The sequence below is a fragment of the Lasioglossum baleicum genome, chromosome 5 (assembly GCF_051020765.1).
Source record: "Lasioglossum baleicum chromosome 5, iyLasBale1, whole genome shotgun sequence".
NCBI classification, from domain to species: domain Eukaryota; kingdom Metazoa; phylum Arthropoda; class Insecta; order Hymenoptera; family Halictidae; genus Lasioglossum; species Lasioglossum baleicum.
Window position 1 is genome coordinate 6,990,801 of NC_134933.1, and position 23,149 is coordinate 7,013,949.

At 37.2% G+C, this 23,149-nt stretch overlaps 1 protein-coding gene and 1 long non-coding RNA gene across 4 annotated transcripts in view; one reads left to right on the forward strand and one right to left on the reverse strand.

Moving 5' to 3' along the window:
- Positions 1-23,149, reverse strand: part of LOC143209048 (opioid-binding protein/cell adhesion molecule homolog) — a 210,048-nt gene that overhangs the window by 45,587 nt on the left and 141,312 nt on the right. For all 3 annotated transcript variants that reach the window (XR_013009033.1, XM_076424203.1, XM_076424202.1), the window contains exon 3: positions 84-291. Coding sequence is in view for 2 of the 3 variants with exons in the window: in XM_076424203.1 (XP_076280318.1) it covers positions 84-291 (208 nt within the window). In the remaining variant the exon portion in view is untranslated. The remainder of the gene's footprint in view (positions 1-83; positions 292-23,149) is intronic.
- On the forward strand, positions 8,918-11,984 carry LOC143209053 (uncharacterized). The gene is made up of 4 exons (XR_013009037.1): positions 8,918-9,431; positions 9,548-9,889; positions 10,871-11,073; positions 11,525-11,984. It is a non-coding gene; the product is annotated as an uncharacterized LOC143209053 (long non-coding RNA).

Consider the following 23,149-nt stretch of genomic DNA (forward strand, 5'->3'; position numbering starts at 1 on the left):
TAATCCCTTAGGTGGGAAAGTTCGTCGAGCTCATGCCAAACTGTAGATTTTTGTTTATAAATTTGTTTATCTAGCGAACCAACCTACAACTTCCAAATAGCCGGTTTGGCTCTTCATTGGGTCGGTGTTCAGCTGGCACATGTATGCACCTCGATCATGTACACGAACGTCCCGTATGTGTAGGTGCCACGTTTTGTGCTCCGTGTGCGTGACTCCGATCCTGTGATTCTTCGTGATCACGTGATTGGCTATCGTTAAAATAGTTTGTGTGTCCACGCGTAGCCATGCTACCTGCAAAACGAGAAACAAGAAAAACGTATTACCATCCACTTTCTGCCTGTTGTTTGTACGCTAAAGTGTAATTTTTTCTTATAGGCTAAGAGAAAGAAAAATACAAAATATATTCCAATCGGTGGGGCACATTGTCGCGTCACGGATACATGCACCAGAAAAGAAGACTGCGATCTGTCTTACGAACCCTGGGGCACCGAGCAATGCTCAAAACAGTCGTGTAGCATCTCAAAGCTTGTCATTCATGCCGTACCGTGGAAAGGAAGTTATTGTTTAGCATGGCACAATTGTAAATGTCTCATTGTCCCATTGTATTGTAAGAGCGGAATAGACATCGGACAGCTACGCTTCCCCGGGACAAGTTCAAACACACGGTGGAATCTTGTTACGGTCTGTACGCAGATTAGTTGCCTAAATTTGGATCGATCTGTTTCAAAGCATTTAATACGGTTTCTTCGATAAAAGTACGTTTTTCTTCATTTAAGTCTTTCGGAATCCATCGTAATTTCCATTTTGGATGGCTAACAGTAGCAATTACGTGTATAGTCGCTTGCGTGTTCAGAAAAATCGAATAAATCGCGAAATCGAGATTTTAAACTCGATAGTAAATGAAGGTTTAAAGGTTCGCAATATCTATTTATTGCGAACCATTATTTTGAGCAATAATATTTAAAATTGAAATTCAAAATAAAGACAAAGTCCACATATTTTCAATATTCTTAAAATAAAATACTATTTTCAAAAATTACTGCATCAAACACGCTTCCCCGGGACAAGTTCAAACACGCGGTGGAATCTTGTTACGGTCTGTACGCAGATTAGTCGTCTAAATTTGAATCGATCTGTTTCAAAGCATTTAATACGGTTTCTTCGATAAAAGTACGTTTTTCTTCATTTAAGTCTTTCGGAATCCATCGTAATTTCCATTTTGGATGGCTAACAGTAGCAATTACGTGTATAGTCGCTTGCGTGTTCAGAAAAATCGAATAAATCGCGAAATCGAGATTTTAAACTCGATAGTAAATGAAGGTTTAAAGGTTCGCAATATCTATTTATTGCGAACCATTATTTTGAGCAATAATATTTAAAATTGAAATTCAAAATAAAGACAAAGTCCACATATTTTCAATATTCTTAAAATAAAATACTATTTTCAAAAATTACTGCATCAAACACGCTTCCCGGGGACAAGTTCAAACATACGGTGGAATATTGTTACGGTCTGTACGCAGATTAGTCGTCTAAATTTGAATCGATCTGTTTCAAAGCATTTAATACGGTTTCTTCGATAAAAGTACGTTTTTCTTCATTTAAGTCTTTCGGAATCCATCGTAATTTCCATTTTGGATGGCTAACAGTAGCAATTACGTGTATAGTCGCTTGCGTGTTCAGAAAAATCGAATAAATCGCGAAATCGAGATTTTAAACTCGATAGTAAATGAAGTTTCAAAGGTTCGCAATATCTATTTAATGCGAACCATTATTTTGAGTAATAATATTTAAAATTGAAATTCAAAATAAAGACAAAGTCCACATATTTTCAATATTCTTAAAATAAAATACTATTTTCAAAAATTACTGCATCAAACACGCTTCCCGGGGACAAGTTCAAACACACGGTGGAATCTTGTTACGGTCTGTACGCAGATTAGTCGCCCAAATTTGGATTGTTCCGTTAGGCTGGACTGAAAATCATTTTTTGATCGTAAAATAATTTTATTCTCATCTTGGAACGGGAGAAAACTTTAACGCACAAGCGTGATCGAATTTCAATTGTAATATTTGCAAGATTTGCTACAGTTCCGAAGGAATAAAACGTTTAAAAATCTTTTCGTAGCAAGTGCCAAGAACCTATTTCCCCATAAAATGAAGCGAGAATCACGTTTCATTTCGTATTAAGAACGATTTCATTGATCCGGAGGTATCTCGTCTCTCATAGTACATATTTTGATGGAAAGGAAATCGTATTATGCTTTGAAGGATAGGAACGAACATTTTCTACGTACAGTTATAGTACGTACTCTGGAAAGTAGTCTTGAAAACCATACAAATTTTTGAAAGTGATTGTTAGTGTTGCAAATAGAATCTGCTTTTCAATCTGAGAAGGTATTATTGATGTAATAACTAAAACTACGTTTTTCACGCGAAGGAAAAATAAATAAAAATTGAATTAAACCCTATCTATATTTTTTGAAAATTCCTTCGAGCCATCCACGGTGTAACTACAACATATCCACGAATAAAATGGTCAAATTAATCTAGAATCTCGACTATCCAGAGGAATTAAAATTTCCTCAATCCTGTGAAGATTGCAGAGTTGGGCAAACATTTTATTCAAATAACAATTTCGAATAAAGTGAATTTTTTCCAAGTGGTTTTTAAACCCACTTTATTCGAAATTTTTATTTAAATACAATTTTTGCCCAACTCTGGAAGATTGTGGCTCACGTGACAGACACATAGCAAACCTTTTTGCAAATATTTGCAGACAAGCATATCGCATAGTTTGCAGACAAACAGCATCTGATACATGATGTAATAAATCGTTTTATGTTATATAGGAAACGCCAGCACAACACAGTGGCGGCTGCATAGCGAATGGAAAAAAGAAAAGTTGCACTTTTGCTGTGCATCTGGAATCTAAAATGATTGATATAACAAAGTACTTTGGTAAAGGTTACGAAACTCGTCTGTATCTTGAGCATAAAGACATTGTTTTGCAGGTCAATGAACCGAGAAGTTGAACCACTGTTACGGCAAATGCAATTGTTCGCTTCTTACTATTCTGTTAATTATTTGAAACGGTATTGTACGAAACAGTATTGCATTCATGAATTCGACAAACAATATGAGAGAAAAATTTCGTTCATTGGATTTTATCTGACGATAAAAATGAAAGGAAACTACTATTAATTTCTACTTGGTTGAACTCCATAAATGTTCGCGCGAAGATTTTTGGGGGAATGATTATGGGTCGCAGTTACGGAAATGAAATAAACGCTCTTCCGAAATTCGCGTAGATTTCATTTTGCAGAAATGGATACAGCGGCGAAAATTTTAAACGATTATGCGTCCGAGACACGCCGCGAGCCAATAAGGAATTTTTCAGTGACTTCCGCCGGGCAAAAAGTTCGCGGAGACTTTTCGGTCGAGCCAGTGAATTGCGAAAATTACAAAATCGATCGTGGAACGGAATATAAAACGTTCCGCCGGTGCGGGTCGCGTTTTGGAAATAGGTTGTGCTTAGTGCGCGCCGCCGTGCCGTTTCTGAAACGAGACCGTTTCGACGGACGGTGTCCGGGCTTTTATTATGGCGAGCTCGTATCTTACGTGGATTATGACAGGTACGTGGAATGCAGCTCGCATTGCGAACGTGCGGAAATGTGCTAAGAATGCCGGTGAGCTACGATTATTTAGCTATTTACAAGGGTGCCCGCACACCCCTTGCTCTTTTTACTCCCTCTCATTTCGTTGCTCGTTTCTTTCGTGAGAGTATGCACCGGGGACCAACGAGCGAAATACAAAATTGATCATTAACGCTAGATCCACGGGGCACTGTCCAATTTACGTTCCCTTATCGAAGTAACGAGAGTCCACTTCTTCAAAATGTTAACACTCTTTGTTATATTACGGTGCACTTTTTCATGTATTTAGTATTATTCTATTCGTAATCGATGTAGATTCGTTTCAAACAAAAATGTTCAGTGATCCAGTAATTTCCCAATAATCCTCGAAGTTCACTTTGTTCTCCGTAAGTTTAAATACCTATAAAGAGTACGAAAGCGAAGAAGCGCTTAAAGCAAGGATAGGCGAGGTCCTTTCCAATGGGAGCTTTATTGGAACTAAATTGCTACAGGTTTTGTTCCGCAATTACACGGTCATTCACCTCGCACGCGTTTCCCAGTCAAAAATTCTCGAGAGATTACGCAGGACACCTATTATGTGATTTGTGGTTTGTTTGCTTTTGTGTGTCGAGACAAAGGGACTTAATACCTTGAGCTTTGTGTCTCATTCCCGCGGGCATGAGCGATTATCCGTAAGCTTTTCAGAAAAAAGATACTGCTCTGCTCCTGTGAACGATGAGTAGATTGTGGGAGTTATTTTTCTAACGTGCTGGATGTTCTAATGTATATTTCTTTCGGTGCAATCAGGGGCAGGAATTCAAAGTGAACCGACATGCAAATAAACGCATTCGGTTTCCGACGTTTATTCCGGCCACGTAAAAAGGGTTGTTTCGCGGGCGCAGAAGAAAGGAAGCGCACGTGAACCTGTTGATACCGTACATTTTTCTTCCCGACTTTTCATTTTGAAGACTCACACTTCTGCGCGGAGCGGAGGCACAATGCGCGGATGCGTTTCTGTAAGTAAGAATGAATTGCTATGACGTAAAAGCGCATCGGGCTGCACCGTGCCGCGCGCCGTGGCAATGAGAGGAAAAAATTACCGGCGGATAAAAGTGGAACGGTTTTGCCTTGTAATGTGAAAGGAGAAAGAATTGTGCTTTGTCATGTCAGCGATTAATAAGCGAGGTTGGAAGTTTCTTTCCAACCGATGCGACCTTGCTATTAATATTTTCAATTCCGCAGCGGAGCATCATGAATATTGTGTCGCGTGTCATTAAACTGTCGCGCGTGGCGCGACCGAAGATGAAATGACTCTGAACACCTTGGGTGTGGTCCGACGCGTGTATGCTGCTCACCATTATTTATTTAAACCCCTATTAAGGTGTAAAATTTCAAACTTTGATAATTATTCCTTTGAGTGTTTGTTATGGTGGACCTATGCACCAAATTTCAAGCTTGTAAGTGTTTTGGGTACTTCCCATTGACCTATTTTTAGTTTTGATGATCTGTCAGGCAGTCTGTCAGTGACAAATTTAGCGATTTTTGAGGTCCTATATCTCGGAACCTACTAATGTTGGAAGATTAATGTTTTGTCAATATTGAGACATGATAGCATTTAACAAGTGTACGAAATTACATCTCTCCATCTGCCTCCAGTGCCGAGCTATAAGCCTCTAAAAAACGGCTAAGTTGTTTCGTGTAAGAGGAGGTAGTGCGAGAACTTGACTGGTTCACTACCGTGCACCTAGATTCATTTGTGATCAATATTTAAGCATTACCATAAATGTAGTCATACAAAACATATAAATTTTCTTTTCTCTTCTACGACATTTTTGGGTATGAAGACAGACAAAGAAAACGGAACGTACAGTTGACTCACGTATAAATAAAAAATTGTTTAAAAAATATGTGACTTCTGTGACAGTGACTGTACAGTTTTTAAATAAATTATTTGTACGTTTACTATGCATTTATGTTTTAAAATTATTTTTTTCTTGACTTCACGAAAATATTTTAGTTTTGTACAGATAAATGCGATGAGTTTTGTGTTGAAAAATTAAAATATTTTTATATTATTTGTTGTTTTCGCGTCAGAGCCTCCGCCGATTTTGTTAATATTACCAGCTAATGGATCCAAGTAACACGTCAAAAATGAATCATAATGTTAATCCAGTGCAGAGGGGATTGTATTCATGCTCTGACCCGGAAAATGGGCCGTCAACCAAATAATAATGCGATCTAAGGCGAGTTCAGCTGTTCTGCGAACGTTAACTGGTACGTGTCACACTTCGATGGGTCGTGATAGCGTGGCTGAAATGGTTCTAGCTCTTGTTGAACGAAAATTATGTTCTTTCAACAAACCGTGAAGAACTCGGAGGCAGTACACAGTATTTCCTACGAACTGTTTCCCGAAAGACTATCAAACCTGGAATATCACACTTATTTTTTGAGACACGTACTTCACACTCGGGTCTCGGAAACCCAAAGTTCTTTTTTAGAAAAAAAGCAGAAAATGTGAATATTTAATGGTTTTACAGACTAACTAATCTTAATAGAATGCGTGGAAGACAAATTGTTTGTTTTTGTTATTTTACAAAGAGTTATAATTCACGAAAGTGAAAAATGACAAGCCACTCACGCGGATGTCACAGTAGAATTAATGACGGCGATGACGACGAATAATGTTTCTGAGACCCAACAGGATTTCTGAGATCCATAATGTGAATAACTAAATTCAAAATATTAATGGAACCGGAACAATTCGTTTCCCGGTTTAATACTGTTGCAGTTGGCTGTGACGCGTCAGTCAGCCATGGTGAAAAAGACAAATCCGAGTGACACGAGCAATAGCGAGCAGGAAGCGATACGTTGGAAAAAGGTGGGACAGAATTTGTTCGAGTCCGACCCCGAAGGAAGTGTACAAATAACCACGGCAAATAATATTGATACAAAGGATACGGCGCGCGGCGCGAGGTAAAACGTCCGACCTCAAAATCGAACTTCCATGAACAAATTTTCATTACTTCCACAAGATTCGCGTTTGCCTGGCAGATCGCCAGGAAAATAATACAGCCACATTTCATTTCGAGGCGATCGACCTCTCTATTTTATTGTCACGGATATCGCAATAAACATCGGGCCCTCCTGGATAAGGCGTAAACTTTCGGTGCATTCGCGTATAGTAAATAAGGAAACGGGAGATATCGAATGGAAGATCATTTTTGGATGATCCGGTGGAAAATAAATGGACCTTCTCTCGGTTCTTGATTGACGTCCTTCCACTGGTTTCTCTTTCAAGAGGGTTTTCTCATTCAGAGAGCTGTCAATTTTAGATAATTTATCAAATCAAAGTATATTTGTTTGGCTGTATTATCTTTATTATTATCTAACTAAATGATATCGTATGATAAACGTTGCCAAATTTCGATTTTTAATCAATTTTCATTAATTTTTGTCAAGATCGTACAATACATCTTGTGTTATAACTTTTACTTTTAATTAAGTACTTGTTTTTCTAGATTCACTTGGGGCTAGTCTTTGAAAATAATTCTGGAGATGCTTCTGAAGTACCTGATGTTCATTTTAAAAATCCAACAGCACGTACTGAATATTTGATATTACAAATAGTTCACCTATTTTTTCAGAAAGAGTTATGTTCTTCGAAAGGAGGGATTGGAGATATATTAATGGTCATAATAACTGTCCGACCCACTCCAATTACTGTAGATTTATAACATAACGTATTACACGAGGGGGTGGACAGCTGTTATGGCTATATTGACGTATTTCCAGATTCATCTCTCGAAGAGCAGATCAGAACTGAAAAGAACATTTTAAAATAGTAAGTAATAAATAACAGTGATGACTGTGTGTGTACGCAGACAACCTGAAGATCAATGAATACCGCTTGTTGATAAATATGTACTCTTTCAAATATGAAACGATGACAGAAATGTTGTCAGGATTTTCCGCGGAGATCTGCTATGATGTCGTCATTGTGAATAAATCCATCGAGTTCGAAGGCCGATTACATGAAATAACAATTTTCAAGATATACTTGAGTCTTCAAAGAAAAATTTTGTACAAGCACATCGATGAATACGTCGGTAACAGGAGAACAATTCTTGTAAAATCTTTTCTGCACTTCATTTAGTATACCAATTGCTTAGAAAGAATCAGATCGTTTGGTACAATCATGAAAAAGTTCTTCTGTTTTGACTGACTGTGGGATATTGACTATAGGATTATTAAACGAATTTCAACCGTACTGATTGCGTAATTAAATTGCGCAATATTTGTAGGTTGCTAATAAAAATAGTATTTTTTCAGTATGTGGGAACTTATGTTTGGCAAATGGTCGAGATCCCCGGAGTGTATTATTCCAAATTTAATATCCACGTGGGAAAAGAAATTCGCCAGAGGTATCGATCGGAGGTTTCATTAAAGAGGATCAATGATATATGTAGATTATTCCGTTTGTACGGTGACTGTCAAAAGGGATATCTTATCTACGATACGCTGTGATAGTGGAAATATCGGAAAGTCGGTAGCGAAGCGTAACATCATCGGCATCTTGAACGCGAGCCAGCGAGTACATTATGCTCGGCTCGGCCGAATGATTTATATCGATCGGTTATTCGCTCGGTAAGAAGCAAAATTTATACGAATAATTAAAAGAGCTTGCCAAGAGCTCGTCGGGGTCCTCGGATCGAACGCCGTTGTTTAAATAAATTCTCGCGATTTCGCTTTTTTCCCCCCCACACTTCTCCCCGATCGCGCCGGCGAGCATCGCCGTTTTATTTACAGCGTGGGCTGCGACGCGCGAAAACAATCAGCAAAATGGACAAAACTGAAAGCAATTTTGTCCATTATCGTAGACATACATACATATTAGTTGTCGTGTTCGACGCGCGGCATTGCAATTCATTCTCACGACGGCATTATTTAATTTGCGAGATACGCCGTTTGACACCGAGTTTTTGGGAAATTGAGTTTCTTCTGTTTCATGCGGCAATAACGACGTCGGCCTTTTCGAGATAATTTCATTTGTCCGATGGGAAACGATATAGGCTATCGGCTTACTTTCTCTATACGTTTTCATAGAGAGCTGTGTTCACTATTTCGCGAAAAACTATCGCGACACGCGATGCGTTTCACGGACGGCAGGAAAATGATGGGATTGTGTTCCTTTGTACTCTTTAATGTGCAATTGTTGGGTCAACCGAAAAGGCCTAATTTCAAAATCCATGTTTCATCGTATGAAACAATGTTAGCTACGATGTTCTTTTCTTTGTTCTATGATCAATCGTTATCTTGTTTGCAGCATTTTAACGTTGTCTGTATCCTTGTCAGTATCCATTTCTGGTAATATTGTTAGCAGACTGCGGATTATTTATGCAAAATGAAAATTGTTTGGATCAACTGCAAGAAACAGAGGACATATATTGACATTTTCTTTTTCTTGAAGGATCCTAATACGTTGAAAATAATGTATCGACGTCTTAATCGATACTGGTATCTATTCAGGGGAGTGCTTGTCGACATTATTGACAAAATGAATTGTTATAAATATTAAATAGCCTGAAATAATAAATTTATCAATAATTACTACCACGGCGATCGAAATCAACCGAAGTTAGTTAGGGTGGGAATCGCTGCGCACGTGCGCACCTGAGCTCGGCGAGCGCGCACAGTCAGTCCAGCCGGGGACTGCGGCAGGAGCGGACGCAGTACGGGACCAAGAAGACCATAATGCATTAAGAATAAATGTATTGAAAAGTTTTCATTGAATAATTTGTAAATAAACATCTCTGAACATATCAAACCTATTCCCTCGAATGACATCTTGATAATGCTACGCTACCTCCTCTCAGAGCAAAATATATTACTCAAGTTGGTTTGTTTGATTTCAGGATCGCGATGTGCCCCTATGACAAAGTACCATCCTTCATGTTCAATTTTTAAATTCTAAAGTTTCAAGATGTTACCATGGCATAATATACGTGACTTTTAAAGAGATGACATCGACGGAAGTCTCTGCAATGGTGCACCGTAACTTAGAAGTTGACAAATAATTACAGTTATTAATGATCTTGCGCATAAAGGCTCAGTGACGTGAAATAAATGAATTTGTTAAGGCATTCTTAAATATCTGATACCGTAGAATAAGGTAGCGATCTAAACGAATGACAATCAGATGAAGTCATGCGAATAGCGGTAGTAAGCGCGGTAGAGGAGAACTTTCCAGCTTGAGGGTAAGATGACATCCTTTGTTGTCTCTGCGGTATGTAGACGTAGACACGCGTTGTCGTGAAGCAAAATTGTTCTGTTAATGTTAATTCCAGCAGTAAATTGCTTTCTGCCCCACTTCATCGTTCGAGTTCGTTATATTCAGATTATTAAATATTAGTTAATATACATTTTATTAGACTGTTATAGTGGTTCTTCTATATCGCCATGTTTGAATTTTGAATCTCTGCTTGCAAATTTTGTGGATATGCAATTTTATAGATTATTTTCTGATGATCAGTATAAGGTAAATGTCGTCTTGTGCCACCATCCTCGTGGTATAAACGAATCAAAACTACTATCTATCTTTTCCAATATTTGAAAAATGTACTAACGTCACAAATGTGAAACAATCTGCAGTCCAGTTCAAATTCTTTTCGTGTATAATCTCCTTTCGCAACCAATTTTTGCCATTTTTCAGAAACTTCAGAAAATGACTGATGTTTTCCATCAGACCGAATGCAAGAAGCGGCAGCGACACTTTAATACCGACAGACGAAACGCGATAATTACATGCGATTAATTTGACTCGATTATATCGAAACTAATGGACACCACACGCTTAACGTTGATTGGATAATTGTTTTTTCGTTGCTGTTCCTCGAACTGCTAATTGGACTTTAATTCGACGACGACACGTAAAATCGGTTTATTACACACGATAGAAAAGCTTAAATTATGTATATTTACGATCCGGGCGGTAGATCGTTGAAAAATTGTTTCTCGTGGAAAAAAAAAATATTTCTCGTGGATTCCCGTGACACGGAGATTGATATTTGCTTAATTACTGCCTGGTTACGGAATACTTTAATTACTGGAATGGACCCCGATCTAGTTTAAACGCACACACTCGAGGCGCTGACATTGGCCGGCATACTATCTTCAACAACTAGCGCTGCCACCAATCTACTAATGGCGCAATGATACGCAGTTATGTTTTCTTTCAGCAAAACCAAAACGTATACACGATACACGGCGACCGGTACGCTGCAATGCAACTGCGCCGGATGCACCGGCTAAATCCTGGTTGCGAGACAGTCTACTATAGTTCGCGAATTGATGCATCCGTACGATGATGATTTAATAGATCCCGAGATGCGGGGACCATTCGTCTCAACTGTTCGGCTGAATAGCGCACCGGACCATTTAGGTACGTGTAGACAAATCGATTTTTCTGAAATGCGTTTTCTCCAACTAACACCGCAGCGATGTGTCTTCCCACAAACATTTCATAGAACAGTTCGTGAACACAATCTAACAACGACTATCGTTCATGAGACTGAATTTTTGAAACTGTTTCAAGTGAATAATGAAGAGACGTTAGAAAATTAGTGAATTTTAGTTAGCCACTCGTGGGATTATTAACGAACAATTTTTTATAAATATCTTGTGCTAAATCCAAACAATTTGGTTTGTTGGAATAAGTGTTTTCAGTAAATGTGTTTACAAGAATATAATAATAACAGAATCTCTCTCTCTCTCTCTCTCTCTCGAATTTATCCAGTCCGACAGGATTCTTAAGTGTACAAAAAATTTCTGTAACTTTACGACATATAAAAGAATTTTATTTTGACTCGGTATTTTATTGTTTGATGATCTAGCTACGAGACGAACTACTTTCTGGGCAGAACACTATGAAATTAACTTCACAACAAGCTCTTAAATACCGCAATGCGCAGTATTTCAGGGAACGGAAATGCTTCGCGACTACGGTTGGATGACCGTACAAACGGATGCTGTACGGCTCGAATGAACTCGACAAACGTACTTGATGCCCATGACCGTTTCAATAATGTTAATTTGTAATTTCTGGCCATGTTACAAACCGAACTACAAATCCATGGACGCAGCATCCGTAATTTATACTGGCCATAATATAAAGGCGGTCGGATCATAAGTGCGGAAGGATCCGAACATCACTATTGTTTGGATGTCTGTGTCAATCCTAGCTTTTGACGACAAGTTTCCGGAAATCAACGTGAATAGACTGCGTACGTTTCTGCAAAATAATATTTTCTAGCTGTAATCAGTGTTGGCAAATTTTATTTTAAATAATAAATAAACGTGAGATTTTAATTACAAATAATAACTAAACTTTCTCTTTAAATAATTCCGAAAGTGATCTATTTATTATTTCTTATTTGCAAATAAAAGATTATTTATTATTTGGATTGAGGTGGAAATCGAATAAATAGTTTTGGGTCTTCTCTTATTTGTCAATACAAATAATAATGGAAATTGTATTTGTAAATAACAATTAACTTTACTATTTTAAATAATTCATTTAGACTTGCTCAAATAATAAATAATTGTTGTTGCTTTTTATTCGAATATCCAAATAACAAATAACTTGTTATTTAAATTTTTATTAAAATGATCACAACTGATCACAGACCATATTCTCGAAAAATTATCGATATTTAAATTGTGATCATTTCGTGAAGACAAATACATAGTACAACCATAAGCCTGGAATCATTTGGAAGCTTGAAGCCTCTACTTTCTCGGGACAATTGTTCTTTTTCTCTAAGATTACCGAAGGCCTATTATTCTCAAGCTTTAAAATGAATCCAAGTTTATCGTCGTACGATCATTTTTACAAAATTGATCATAGTTAAATGTAGGCAATTTTCGAGAATGCCTAGCCGATCTACAAATTTCCCAGGCTAGAATTAAACCGTTGCAGTTCAAATTATCTAATAATTGTGTGATGCAATCTAGTAACGATATATTAGAATAAATTTTTCATTTTGATATTCGAGGCAACATGACTCAATTTTGAGGAAATTTGTTACAACATCAGGTTTTAATAACCAAACATGACAATTGCCTTTTACGGCTGTATGTGTTGGTTTGATGAAAAAGCAATGTCAATATTTAACCGTGTTGAAATAAATATTAAATAAAATTGCTGGGGATTCTGATATATCTGAAATTACTCTTCCATCAATCCGGTATATTGTGCGTGTGATCGCATGACTTTGTAAAAAATCTGACAAGCCGAGGCGACCGTAAATGAAAAGATAAATCATTCCACAGAATCATTAATGAACTGTCACTTCTTGGCGCGTTTGTTTCGGCCATATTTCGTGGTTCAGAATCCTCGACCCGTCTGATTAACGATATCGAAGTCGTCGATCTAACGACCTGCAGGAAATTCCACTGTCGCTCGGCCCAATACCCATTTCGGACACAGTAACAGCAATTGCTATACCGGATTGCTATCTAGTTCTTGACCACTTCCATCACTGTTATAATCATCATCTTGATCCTGCAGTATAAATATGTATGCCTGTTAGAGCAATACTTTCCTGAGCCAATAACGAACACGGTTCTTCGATCGGTTCGGAACGATATTAAACCTGTCGCAATGCAATGGAACAATTATGAAGTGCACGCGCGCGCGAGTCCGGTTGCACCGATAAAATATATTAACTGCGAATCCTTAAGCAAATTTACATTGTTATAATAGACATCGTGAAATTGAAGTAATATCGGATTTTATTTCCTATATCAATTGATCCTGCAGATTACAGTTATTACTTTATGTAACGAAGATTGGAATTTTATTAAAGTCTCTTGCTCTCGTGTTCTTTTTTCGGAGAGCTTTATTAAATGCACGGCGCCTAGCACGTTCGTTCAAATATTATACAAATTAAGATTTATTTGAAAAATTGTCAAGCTTTGTATGCGCCTTTCTGCTGATCGTTGTGCGAATTTTCTTTCGTGGTCAACGTAAAATTTGATATTTTGGGAAATTTGAATATCGTTAGTATATCGATGTACATATTTTCATAATTTTACAATAATATAATAAATGCACACTTTATATGCTCAAACACATCGAAGGGCAGCTTTGTTAAACATTTTTCGATTAATCTTTTATTGCAGATTTTTATGTAAAATGAAGTTAATGTAAAAATATATTTGAATTGACAAAATATTGTCAAATTCTTTTTAAGGTTTTATTGTTTTGCATTTCGCTTAGCTATTATTGTGTCATGGACACATGAGATCCGCAGTGTACCGATGAATTTCAGTTTTCCCACCGTTCAGCAAACGTCTGCCGATCGTTTAATGAATACAGATTCGGCTGATTAATCCTCGTCTATATGTGTTCACCATAGAAGGGTAAAATACGCGCAGTAGGTGTTAGAAACGTGGGTGACAACGCGTGTAATGAGCAAAGTGTGAACTCTCTTCCAACCCGAATCTGTTCTGCAAGCATGATTCTCGGCGCACTGCCAACATCCTAATTATTCTTACTCCGTTAAGCTCGTTTAACGCATCGATTTCACAATTTCTGTTATTCTATGATCCAGATGATTTGTGCACGGTCACCGGTATTTACTTGCCCGCGCGCATTTCCAGAAAACCATACATCGCTAGTTGTTTATTCCTCCCGTTCGCATAAATTATTTAACTATGAAGGTAACGGGCAATCAACCCGTTTTTCATTTCGCGTAAACGTTACAGCGATTGCACACTTGCTGAGATTTGGCGTGGTTTTTATCGCGATGCACGCTTGTATTTACACGTGCACTGGGTTTTATGGGGATTTTTATGGGAATTCTAGTTCGAGTCGATTTTAGAATGCGTTCCGCTGGAATTTTTGAACGTTTCAGGGCTCGAAGTAATAGTGGACGACGGCAATTCGTGATACGCTATCGATTGATATTACAATACAGTTGCAATGGATTGTTTATAATCTCGAAAATTTTGTTTCATTACATTACATGCAAAAAGAAGGCGCAATAATTTCAATGGGACTATTATTTGCACGTACATACATCGAAACATATTTAATTGGAACGAGACAAATTAAATGCGATGAAGATGAAATAAAAATACGCGGAACACGACGTAAAAACATATTTTATTACGGCAGACGCGGTGTATGCGATTGGTGATCATCAGCATGGAACTACAGAGTCATAATAATAAATTGAACATTCCCCTCGTCCCCCCGCCCTCCCGTCGCGTGAATCAGAATTTGGCGTACATACTTGCACAAACATTCAATGTTACGGTGAAACTACATTGAATTTAATACGTATACCGACATCGTATTTTCTAAAACAATTTTTCCGATAACGAATCTCTATGGGAAAGAACATTTTGAATTTTTGGTAACACACTGGATCGCCACTTTTTTGGTTATACAATAAATTATGGACCTTCCTGTACAACACGTGTGCAAAAAGACAGTAAATAGAGTGATACAAATTGGTTCCCCAATCAAAATAAAATTGGGTTGTGACCAATTCACAAAAATCGAATATCGCTGATTTAAAGCTTACGTTGTAGAAATCAGGGACGAAAAATAACAGTTATTCTAAAATTTTCTACGATAAAATTCATTAATAAAAAGTTGATTATTCTTGAAATTTATGATAATCTACACAAAATATAAAGAAAAAAAATTCGAAGGACAAAATGATTAAAAAATTTCGATTTTTATACTTTTTGCTTACAAGTAACAGTTATCAGTGTCCAAAAAATTGGATCGTCCTCGATAACTGTTATCGTTGAAGAAAAGCTGTTTTGATTGCTCAAAGCAGTTATCGACGAGAGAAGTTCATTGCGATCGCTCATAACCAGACTGCGGATTTTATGCATTTATAACAAAAATGAGTAGGTGTAATCGAAAATAGCAAAACTATTAGAAGAATTTCAAAGTTTTGTTGTATTATTTTCAGCCTATTGAACATATTAAAAGAGAAAATAGCTTTCTATTTTAGCATAAATTTCTCTCATTGATAACTGTTATAAGTGATCGTAACGAATTTCTCTCAACGATAACATTTACTAACAAGAGAAAAAATTTTCGGTTACTTATAATTCTTATTTGTAACCAATCCGATTTTAGTCGATGAAATACTTGTTATTAGATGACTTTTTTTCTTTTTGGTTATAACAGTTAGAGTCCCTGGTAGAAATATGGCGGAAATAATTACCTCTCTTCAAATTCTGTATGTTTAGAATGAGTGTACATACATATTTTCTTTCCCACTGTCACTTTTGTCAACTTTTTCCATTTTTTCACATTTCTTGGTTACATTCTTGAAAAGAAATGCAGCTGGATTTGTGGAAAATTGACCACCGCACCGAGGTTCTGCTGGTCTGAAGACAGAACGCATTGTCACGTCGATGAGTTATCGCAGTTACGCTCACTGGGAGATTTATATTGGCTAGATGGTTTTGTCGGAAGACAGCAACCCCATAAACGGCCGAGATGAAAGTTAACGAGCGGTCATAGGACACACGAACCTTTCGCGCTCGTTATTCCCTCACTTGTGTACCCTGTAGAACCAAACATATAATTTTCTTTTGACTTTGATGAAACATAAATGTTGGTTTTCCGTTGCCCCGTATATTCGATACCCGAGTATGCGCGGAAAATATGGCGGCTCTTACCTTTGAATTATTGAACGCTTTTACGCATAACTATTCGGCTACCTCTTAAATTTTGCTTCGACACGGCTCATGACACGTTGTTAGACATTCCCGAACACCTATTACAATTTGCTAACACTAAAATATACCATTGGCAATCGCCCGACACTAGTCTTATTCTTTGCTAATTATTCCACAACTTATTTCTTCGACACGTAGCCTCTATTAGCAAATTTTCAACAGAAATGTTGATCGAACTGGTTCATCCTGTTTATGGTAATGCAAGTTCTGAATTTTTAAAAATTATGTTTCTGTGTCACTTTAGAGACTATGAACACAAGTTTTTATCAACTTGACACTTTTCTATCTGCGTTAGTTTCGAAGATATTTTGCGAAATAGGTCTCTTAGCCTTCACTTTGAAGGTTCTTTTGCGCCATGAGCATAAAAAGTAGCTATGAAAATATAACTGTTCAATAATTTCCACTGGCCCACGTGCATAAAAGATCTTACTACAGTCGACCAGGGTATAATAAGAAAAGTCATTGTTCCATTTAAATTTCTAATCATTTTAACCAACAGTTTATAATTGAGGTAAAATTTTAATTCTTTAAAACACTTTCCGATATTTTATTTCACGAAATCTACGAAAGTAATTGTTATTAGTTTAACATTCATTTAACAGTCATTTGGAAATTGATATCACGTTCCATCAAGTCGCTCTACAAACCTGGAAAGTTCGAAAAAGGCATAACTTTCTAATTTTCGTCAGCTAGAAGTTAAAAGCTCATTCCACCGTTGAGATGTCAGTAAATTTAATTTCTCGGTTCGTAAGGATCTCCACCGATAACTTCGCAAAGTCTTAAATCGCGCCATTTATTTGAGGTAAAACCTGATTCGATTATCGAATAGCTCGGATTAGATAAGGCGATGATAACGTTACTATCGACAGTATTTTCTACATAGCAGTGGGTGCAGAGAACTTCGTACTCTCGTACCTGGAGCCACGGATTCAAGCTGTGACACTAATCCTCGGTAAGATCAGAAGTAATGTCCCGCATTTAACACGGTACTACAGGCGAAGCAGATAACTAAAGTGTAAAATGATGCGAATCCCGTTCGTACAAAGATAATGCGTTCCGGTTGTTCGGCAAATTTAAACGCAGATACGTTTTCAGTTCCCGCTGCTGAGGCTTTCAGGCGCAAGCCTTTTTCGAACAGTTATCTCGATGTTTCATTGCACTTCGTCAAGGATCCAATTACGCGGTGATAATGTGTTGTTAATAGAAACCGAGGGTGTGTCGAATTTCCGATTATTATTTTAATTTATGCGAGCATTAAACAGACGTGCATATAATTCACACATTTTTATGTTCGATACAGCAACACTGTTGATTTTCACACTTTACGAACGTTCGCAATGCATGAATTGCATTGCGGATTTTTATGCAAAATAAAAATTTACTAATCAGTCAATTGTCAGTAATTTTCCTTTAAACTACTTTAATAAATTGGCAATAAGTATATTTTTCTGCGAGCATTAAACAGACGTGCATGTAATTGACACATTTTTATGTTCGATACAGCAACACTGTTGATTTTCATACTTTACGAACGTTCGTAATGCATGAATTGCATTGCGGATTTTTAGGCAAAATAAAAATTTACTAATCAGTCAATTGTCAGTAATTTTCCTTTAAAGTACTTTAATAAATTGGCAATAAGTATATTTTTCTGCGAGCATTAAACAGACGTGCATGTAATTGACACATTTTTATGTTCGATACAGCAACACTGTTGATTTTCACACTTTACGAACGTTCGTAATGCATGAATTGCATTGCGGATTTTTAGGCAAAATAAAAATTTACTAATCAGTCAATTGTCAGTAATTTTCCTTTAAACTACTTTAATAAATTGGCAATAAGTATATTTTTCTGCGAGCATTAAACAGACGTGCATGTAATTGACACATTTTTATGTTCGATACAGCAACACTGTTGATTTTCACACTTTACGAACGTTCGTAATGCATGAATTGCATTGCGGATTTTTAGGCAAAATAAAAATTTACTAATCAGTCAATTGTCAGTAATTTTCCTTTAAAGTACTTTAATAAATTGGCAATAAGTATATTTTTCGTGCAGTGGCTCTAACCGTCTTTATCGTTAGATGTCTGGTCGGATACTACTCTTCGATCAGATAATTTTTCCAGGTTCACTGTGTTTAATATTTTAGAGTAATCATGATCAAAGATTGACATTGGGTTGTTTGTCTTATATGCACAGAACCTGAGAAATTTATGCTGCACTCACTCGAGCAACTCTTTCTCTTTGACTTTCAAAAATAAGATTAAATATAACACTCGTGCCCCCAATAAATTGCGAATATGTTTTGTATCATCGCAACCGAAGAGAATCAAACTTTTTCCTGAAAAGTGATATAACTTGTGAGAACCCAGCTGATATCGTTGCGATCTTACCGCCACGGTTTTTTGCTAGAAAATAACGAATGTCCGATGTATAACTCATAGTCGATTTTACCCCCGGACCTTCTTATTTGGTCAGTGTGTAATAAGTTTGGAAGGACGATAAGTTGCCGAACGAATCGCCGGGTTTCACAACGGCAAAAACTATTCCTACTTTCACGGCAGCAGGATGGGAGGGATAACTTCCGGTTTCTGACTCCCAACCGCAGTGGAAAGGAGCCGTATATTTCTTCGCCACGGGGATAGGCAGATAGATCAACCGAGTATCAGATAATTAAATTCCTTCTGCACTGCCACATTTTGAATATTTAATCCATCTGTGTCCCGTTATTTTTTATGGGTCACCGGCCAGGACGAATCGTTTCATTAAAATACCGTCAGAATTAATGACACCTATTATCTTTGTCTTTTCATCTTTGTACTCGCGCCACTGGAATCCTTATCATTTTTATCGTGCCTTGGAAGAACGTAGAGTGTAGAGGAACGCTGCGGGGCAAAAATTTTACGTATCTTTTGTGTCGTAAGATGTATTGTTATTTAGAATCTTCAAAATGGAAATAGTACTCGTATTTGAGGATACTTCACAATGTATTTATTAAATATGACAGACATCTGAATTGAAATACAGTGAAGCTTTGAGCTAAACGGGAACTGTACGACCTAAGAAAAACGAATATCCCCTCCACTGCGGGGCATAGGACAGATTAGGTAGATGGTAATTTCAGGAAACGTGGAAATATATTATTCAAGATGGTTTTCTTCAATAATTCATTGCTAAAATTTCTCGGGAAAAGGGTTCAAGGGTGGACGCAAATATATTTTTGGAAAATCAATGTTTTTCACCTGGTCTAGATGTTCGTAAGCCTCTAAGATAACTGAGATCCTTTAGTGCTCCCAAGGAGCAGAACGACCTTCGTCGCAAACTACTTCATTATACGGTCAAGAGGACGAGAGTCAGAGAGAGGGAGAGAGATAGAGAGAGTAGGATTTACGGGAGATAGATATATTTGTGAGATATAAATCTTCCGGATCCACCTTGACGGAAGCATGTTTCGCACCGCAGGACACGCCACTTATCATCAGCTGATTGTCTGCCGCTATTCGGTGGAAAACTTGAACCCAATGGCGCCCATTCTCGTTCATTATGGTTGCGAATGCATACCGTTTGTAACAGTAGCACGACACTTAAGTGTGAGACGCCATCGTTGCAATATTTTCCTGTAACTGACTCAACAACATTTATTCCAAACTAAATTTTAGGTTAACAAATAATATTAATGTTATCGGCGCACTGGTTCGATCATTGAACTTTAAAAGCAATTTTGCAAATTATCACATTAAATTTTAGGTTAGGTTAATTTTAGGTCTCAGAGGTTTCTTTCGCAATGTGCATGTTCAATTATTAAGGAACTTAAGAATTGAACAACGCTTCTCTGTTCGCTAATGTTTTGTTTTATTATTCCCAATTTTCATTTTGTGCATCAATCTCCTCATTTTATTATTTCGAATATTAAATTGTAGATTTTCTGCAAATTTTTCTATTTTTAAATTTTTTGACAGACTCGGGCAACATTTCTTTCGAGAACTAAAAGACTCCTTGTCGTAGAAGCGGAACGGAGACGCCATTAATTTCCATACACTCAGCTGGTATGAATGGAAAAATAAGCATAATGTTATGAACGCATGCCCACAATTTCAGTGATTTTCCAGCAAAATGGCCGAAATGGCGCATTCCTTCCTGTCTGATGGTTCTAGTGTCGAAATGAACAAGTAGCTGAGTGAAACAAATGATACGAGCCACTCCCGACAATAAAAACCGTTATTTTCCCAACAATGCTTGATGAACGCGTTCGGATTAATTTTTACTTGTTGATTTTGTTTGTACTGCTGTGGACATGTCTCGCATTTTTCGGTGAAACGTATCGTCGTCGAATATTGTATAATCTTCGACGCAAGATCCTTCCATCAAGAGAAAATCATAAAAGTTAAACGATGTTTTGATTAGTAAGATCGGTGTACAACGTGCACGCTAGAAGTATCGATTTAATCTTTAACATGGAAAGTTTGATGCAGAGGTTGGTTCTACTATTACTCTATTAGAACTTAAACTATTTGCATCGAGAGGGGAGTGTTGAAGTATGAAAGTCCGGAAAGTCGGAGATAAATGATGACTTATAATTCAAACTTAAAATATCGTGTACGTAAACTACTCCCATCAATTTGCTAGGTATCGTTCATATTTTTTTTGTTATTGCACAATTTGAATTTCAAGGAAGAAATTATTTTGCAGTTTGATTACCCTGCTGCCAATTCAAGTCATAATAGAATACTAAAACCTAGAATAGTCCGATTTTGGACTTGTTAAAATTGTTAAAAAAGAAAATTCAACACTCGCTACATGGAATTGATACAGAAAATATTTATTTCGCAGGAAGATTGCTAAAAAGGCGATGCCACATAGAATATACGAGATCGACTCAATTCTTAAACGTTATTTCCATGTAAATTGAGGTCAGAAATATCTAAACCCTTAAAATGCTCAGAAAGTATTTTTCCTTAATAACTCTGCAAGTAATTGTTTGTAATTTTTCATATTTTATGTATTTTCTCTTTTTTCATCGCCAAGTATTGTGGATGATTTGTCTATTCTAAAAACATTACCGTTATTTTGTTTTTAGCTATAAACATACTGGGGTCTCCAGGAGACTCCATACGATTATACATAGATAAGATAAGATCTAGCGACAGAAAAGTAAAAATTCTTTGTGAAGAATGTCGAATGTTCATCTGCAAAGGTCATAGTGTAGAAATAATAGAGAAGAAAACTGTACGTTGCTTGGACCATGACGAATGAAGAGTATATTCTATTGTTTAGAGTTTAAAATCTTGATGTATTAGTTTTTTTATATAAAGAGAATAAAATTTAATTTTATGTTTTTATACCATAATTATATCAATAAATACATATATCAAACATATCTATTTTTTATTTCCAATTCTACAATTTTGTAACTAGTGTTGCCAAATTTTTTATTAGTGTTGCCAAAAAGTATACAGCATTTTAAGGGTTAAAAAGGAGTATATGTCGTCTATACGTAAATGGTGATCGCTAATACACTAAAGAGGTATATGGCATTTTAAAGTAAGCAGTTTCGACTGAAATGTTGTTTACACATGGGTAATGGTCACCGGTGCTTCAAGGTGGGACAGCACATAAGGAAATTAATAAAACTTTTATGGGGAACTCTGTCGGACGACCCTATTTGGCCAGACAATATCGGCAGTCTCGTTAATTGCTCCCGAAGAGTCGTAAAGACACGTGATACCATGAATTCGTGCCGCATGTAGCGAGCTTCCTCGGCGTATCCTAGTTTCGACGAAAAGCTTATCGCATCGGGAAACGTTGTTGGGGCTTTTTGCCCGAGGTTTGCTCGTGGCTTAACGACCGAAACAGAAGTCGAAACCGAGGCTGTGCTCGCCGGTTTGACGAGAGGAATAAGTTTCAAATTCAGAATTATATCGTGGCACCGCTCCGAGCAATATGGCGGCGAACATGTAAATCTCGAAGTTACCTAAATACTCCTCCCGGATGGTTGCCGTTTAAACTATAGAAAGTAAACTGATTTCCATTAGTACGGAGGAAAGCCAAGAACCCACACTTGCCCAGACAACTGAGAAAATAGAACAACGTGCGAGGAAAATTTTCGGGAAATTTCTCATGGCCCATTTTAGAACGTGTTCCGAATGGTAAATACACCATTTCGATCGAGATAAATATTAATTTCATTGAATCATTGTATTTTTCAAGTTTATGCTGTTAGAATTACGCGAAGTCTATTATTTGTTAAGTTGCCAGCGTTTCCGCAGCATCTTGTTATCTAAATGGTGCCTACGTGCAGCCTGATTTTACATGACCGGTATTCCTGCATCGTAATTTAAGTAAATTACGGTGGAATTTTATCAGGGGATTATTATATCACATGCTCGTAAACCATAATAGACTCCGGTACTGTTTACGATCAAGAAGAGCGAAATCCTTTCAACTTTATGAAGACAGCGGCGTCATTTCGGCCGCTGGAACGAAACGTCACGAGCGGAAAACGTTTTCATGGCGCTATTAAAATCGAACGAGGTTGCTTCCGGTTTTCTTGGCCGCCATCACGTTAGGATAAGTTTATATCCTGGGCAGAGGTCGTGCAGAAGCATGTTACTACATAGAATCATAGCGTGGACAAAAGACTGAGGCTGCCAGGTGGACAGAAAATTATGCGAAGAAGGACGTGGCTGTTGGAATATTCGCCTGTCACGAAATTGTCGTGCTGATTTTAGTGGGAGTCTTCACAC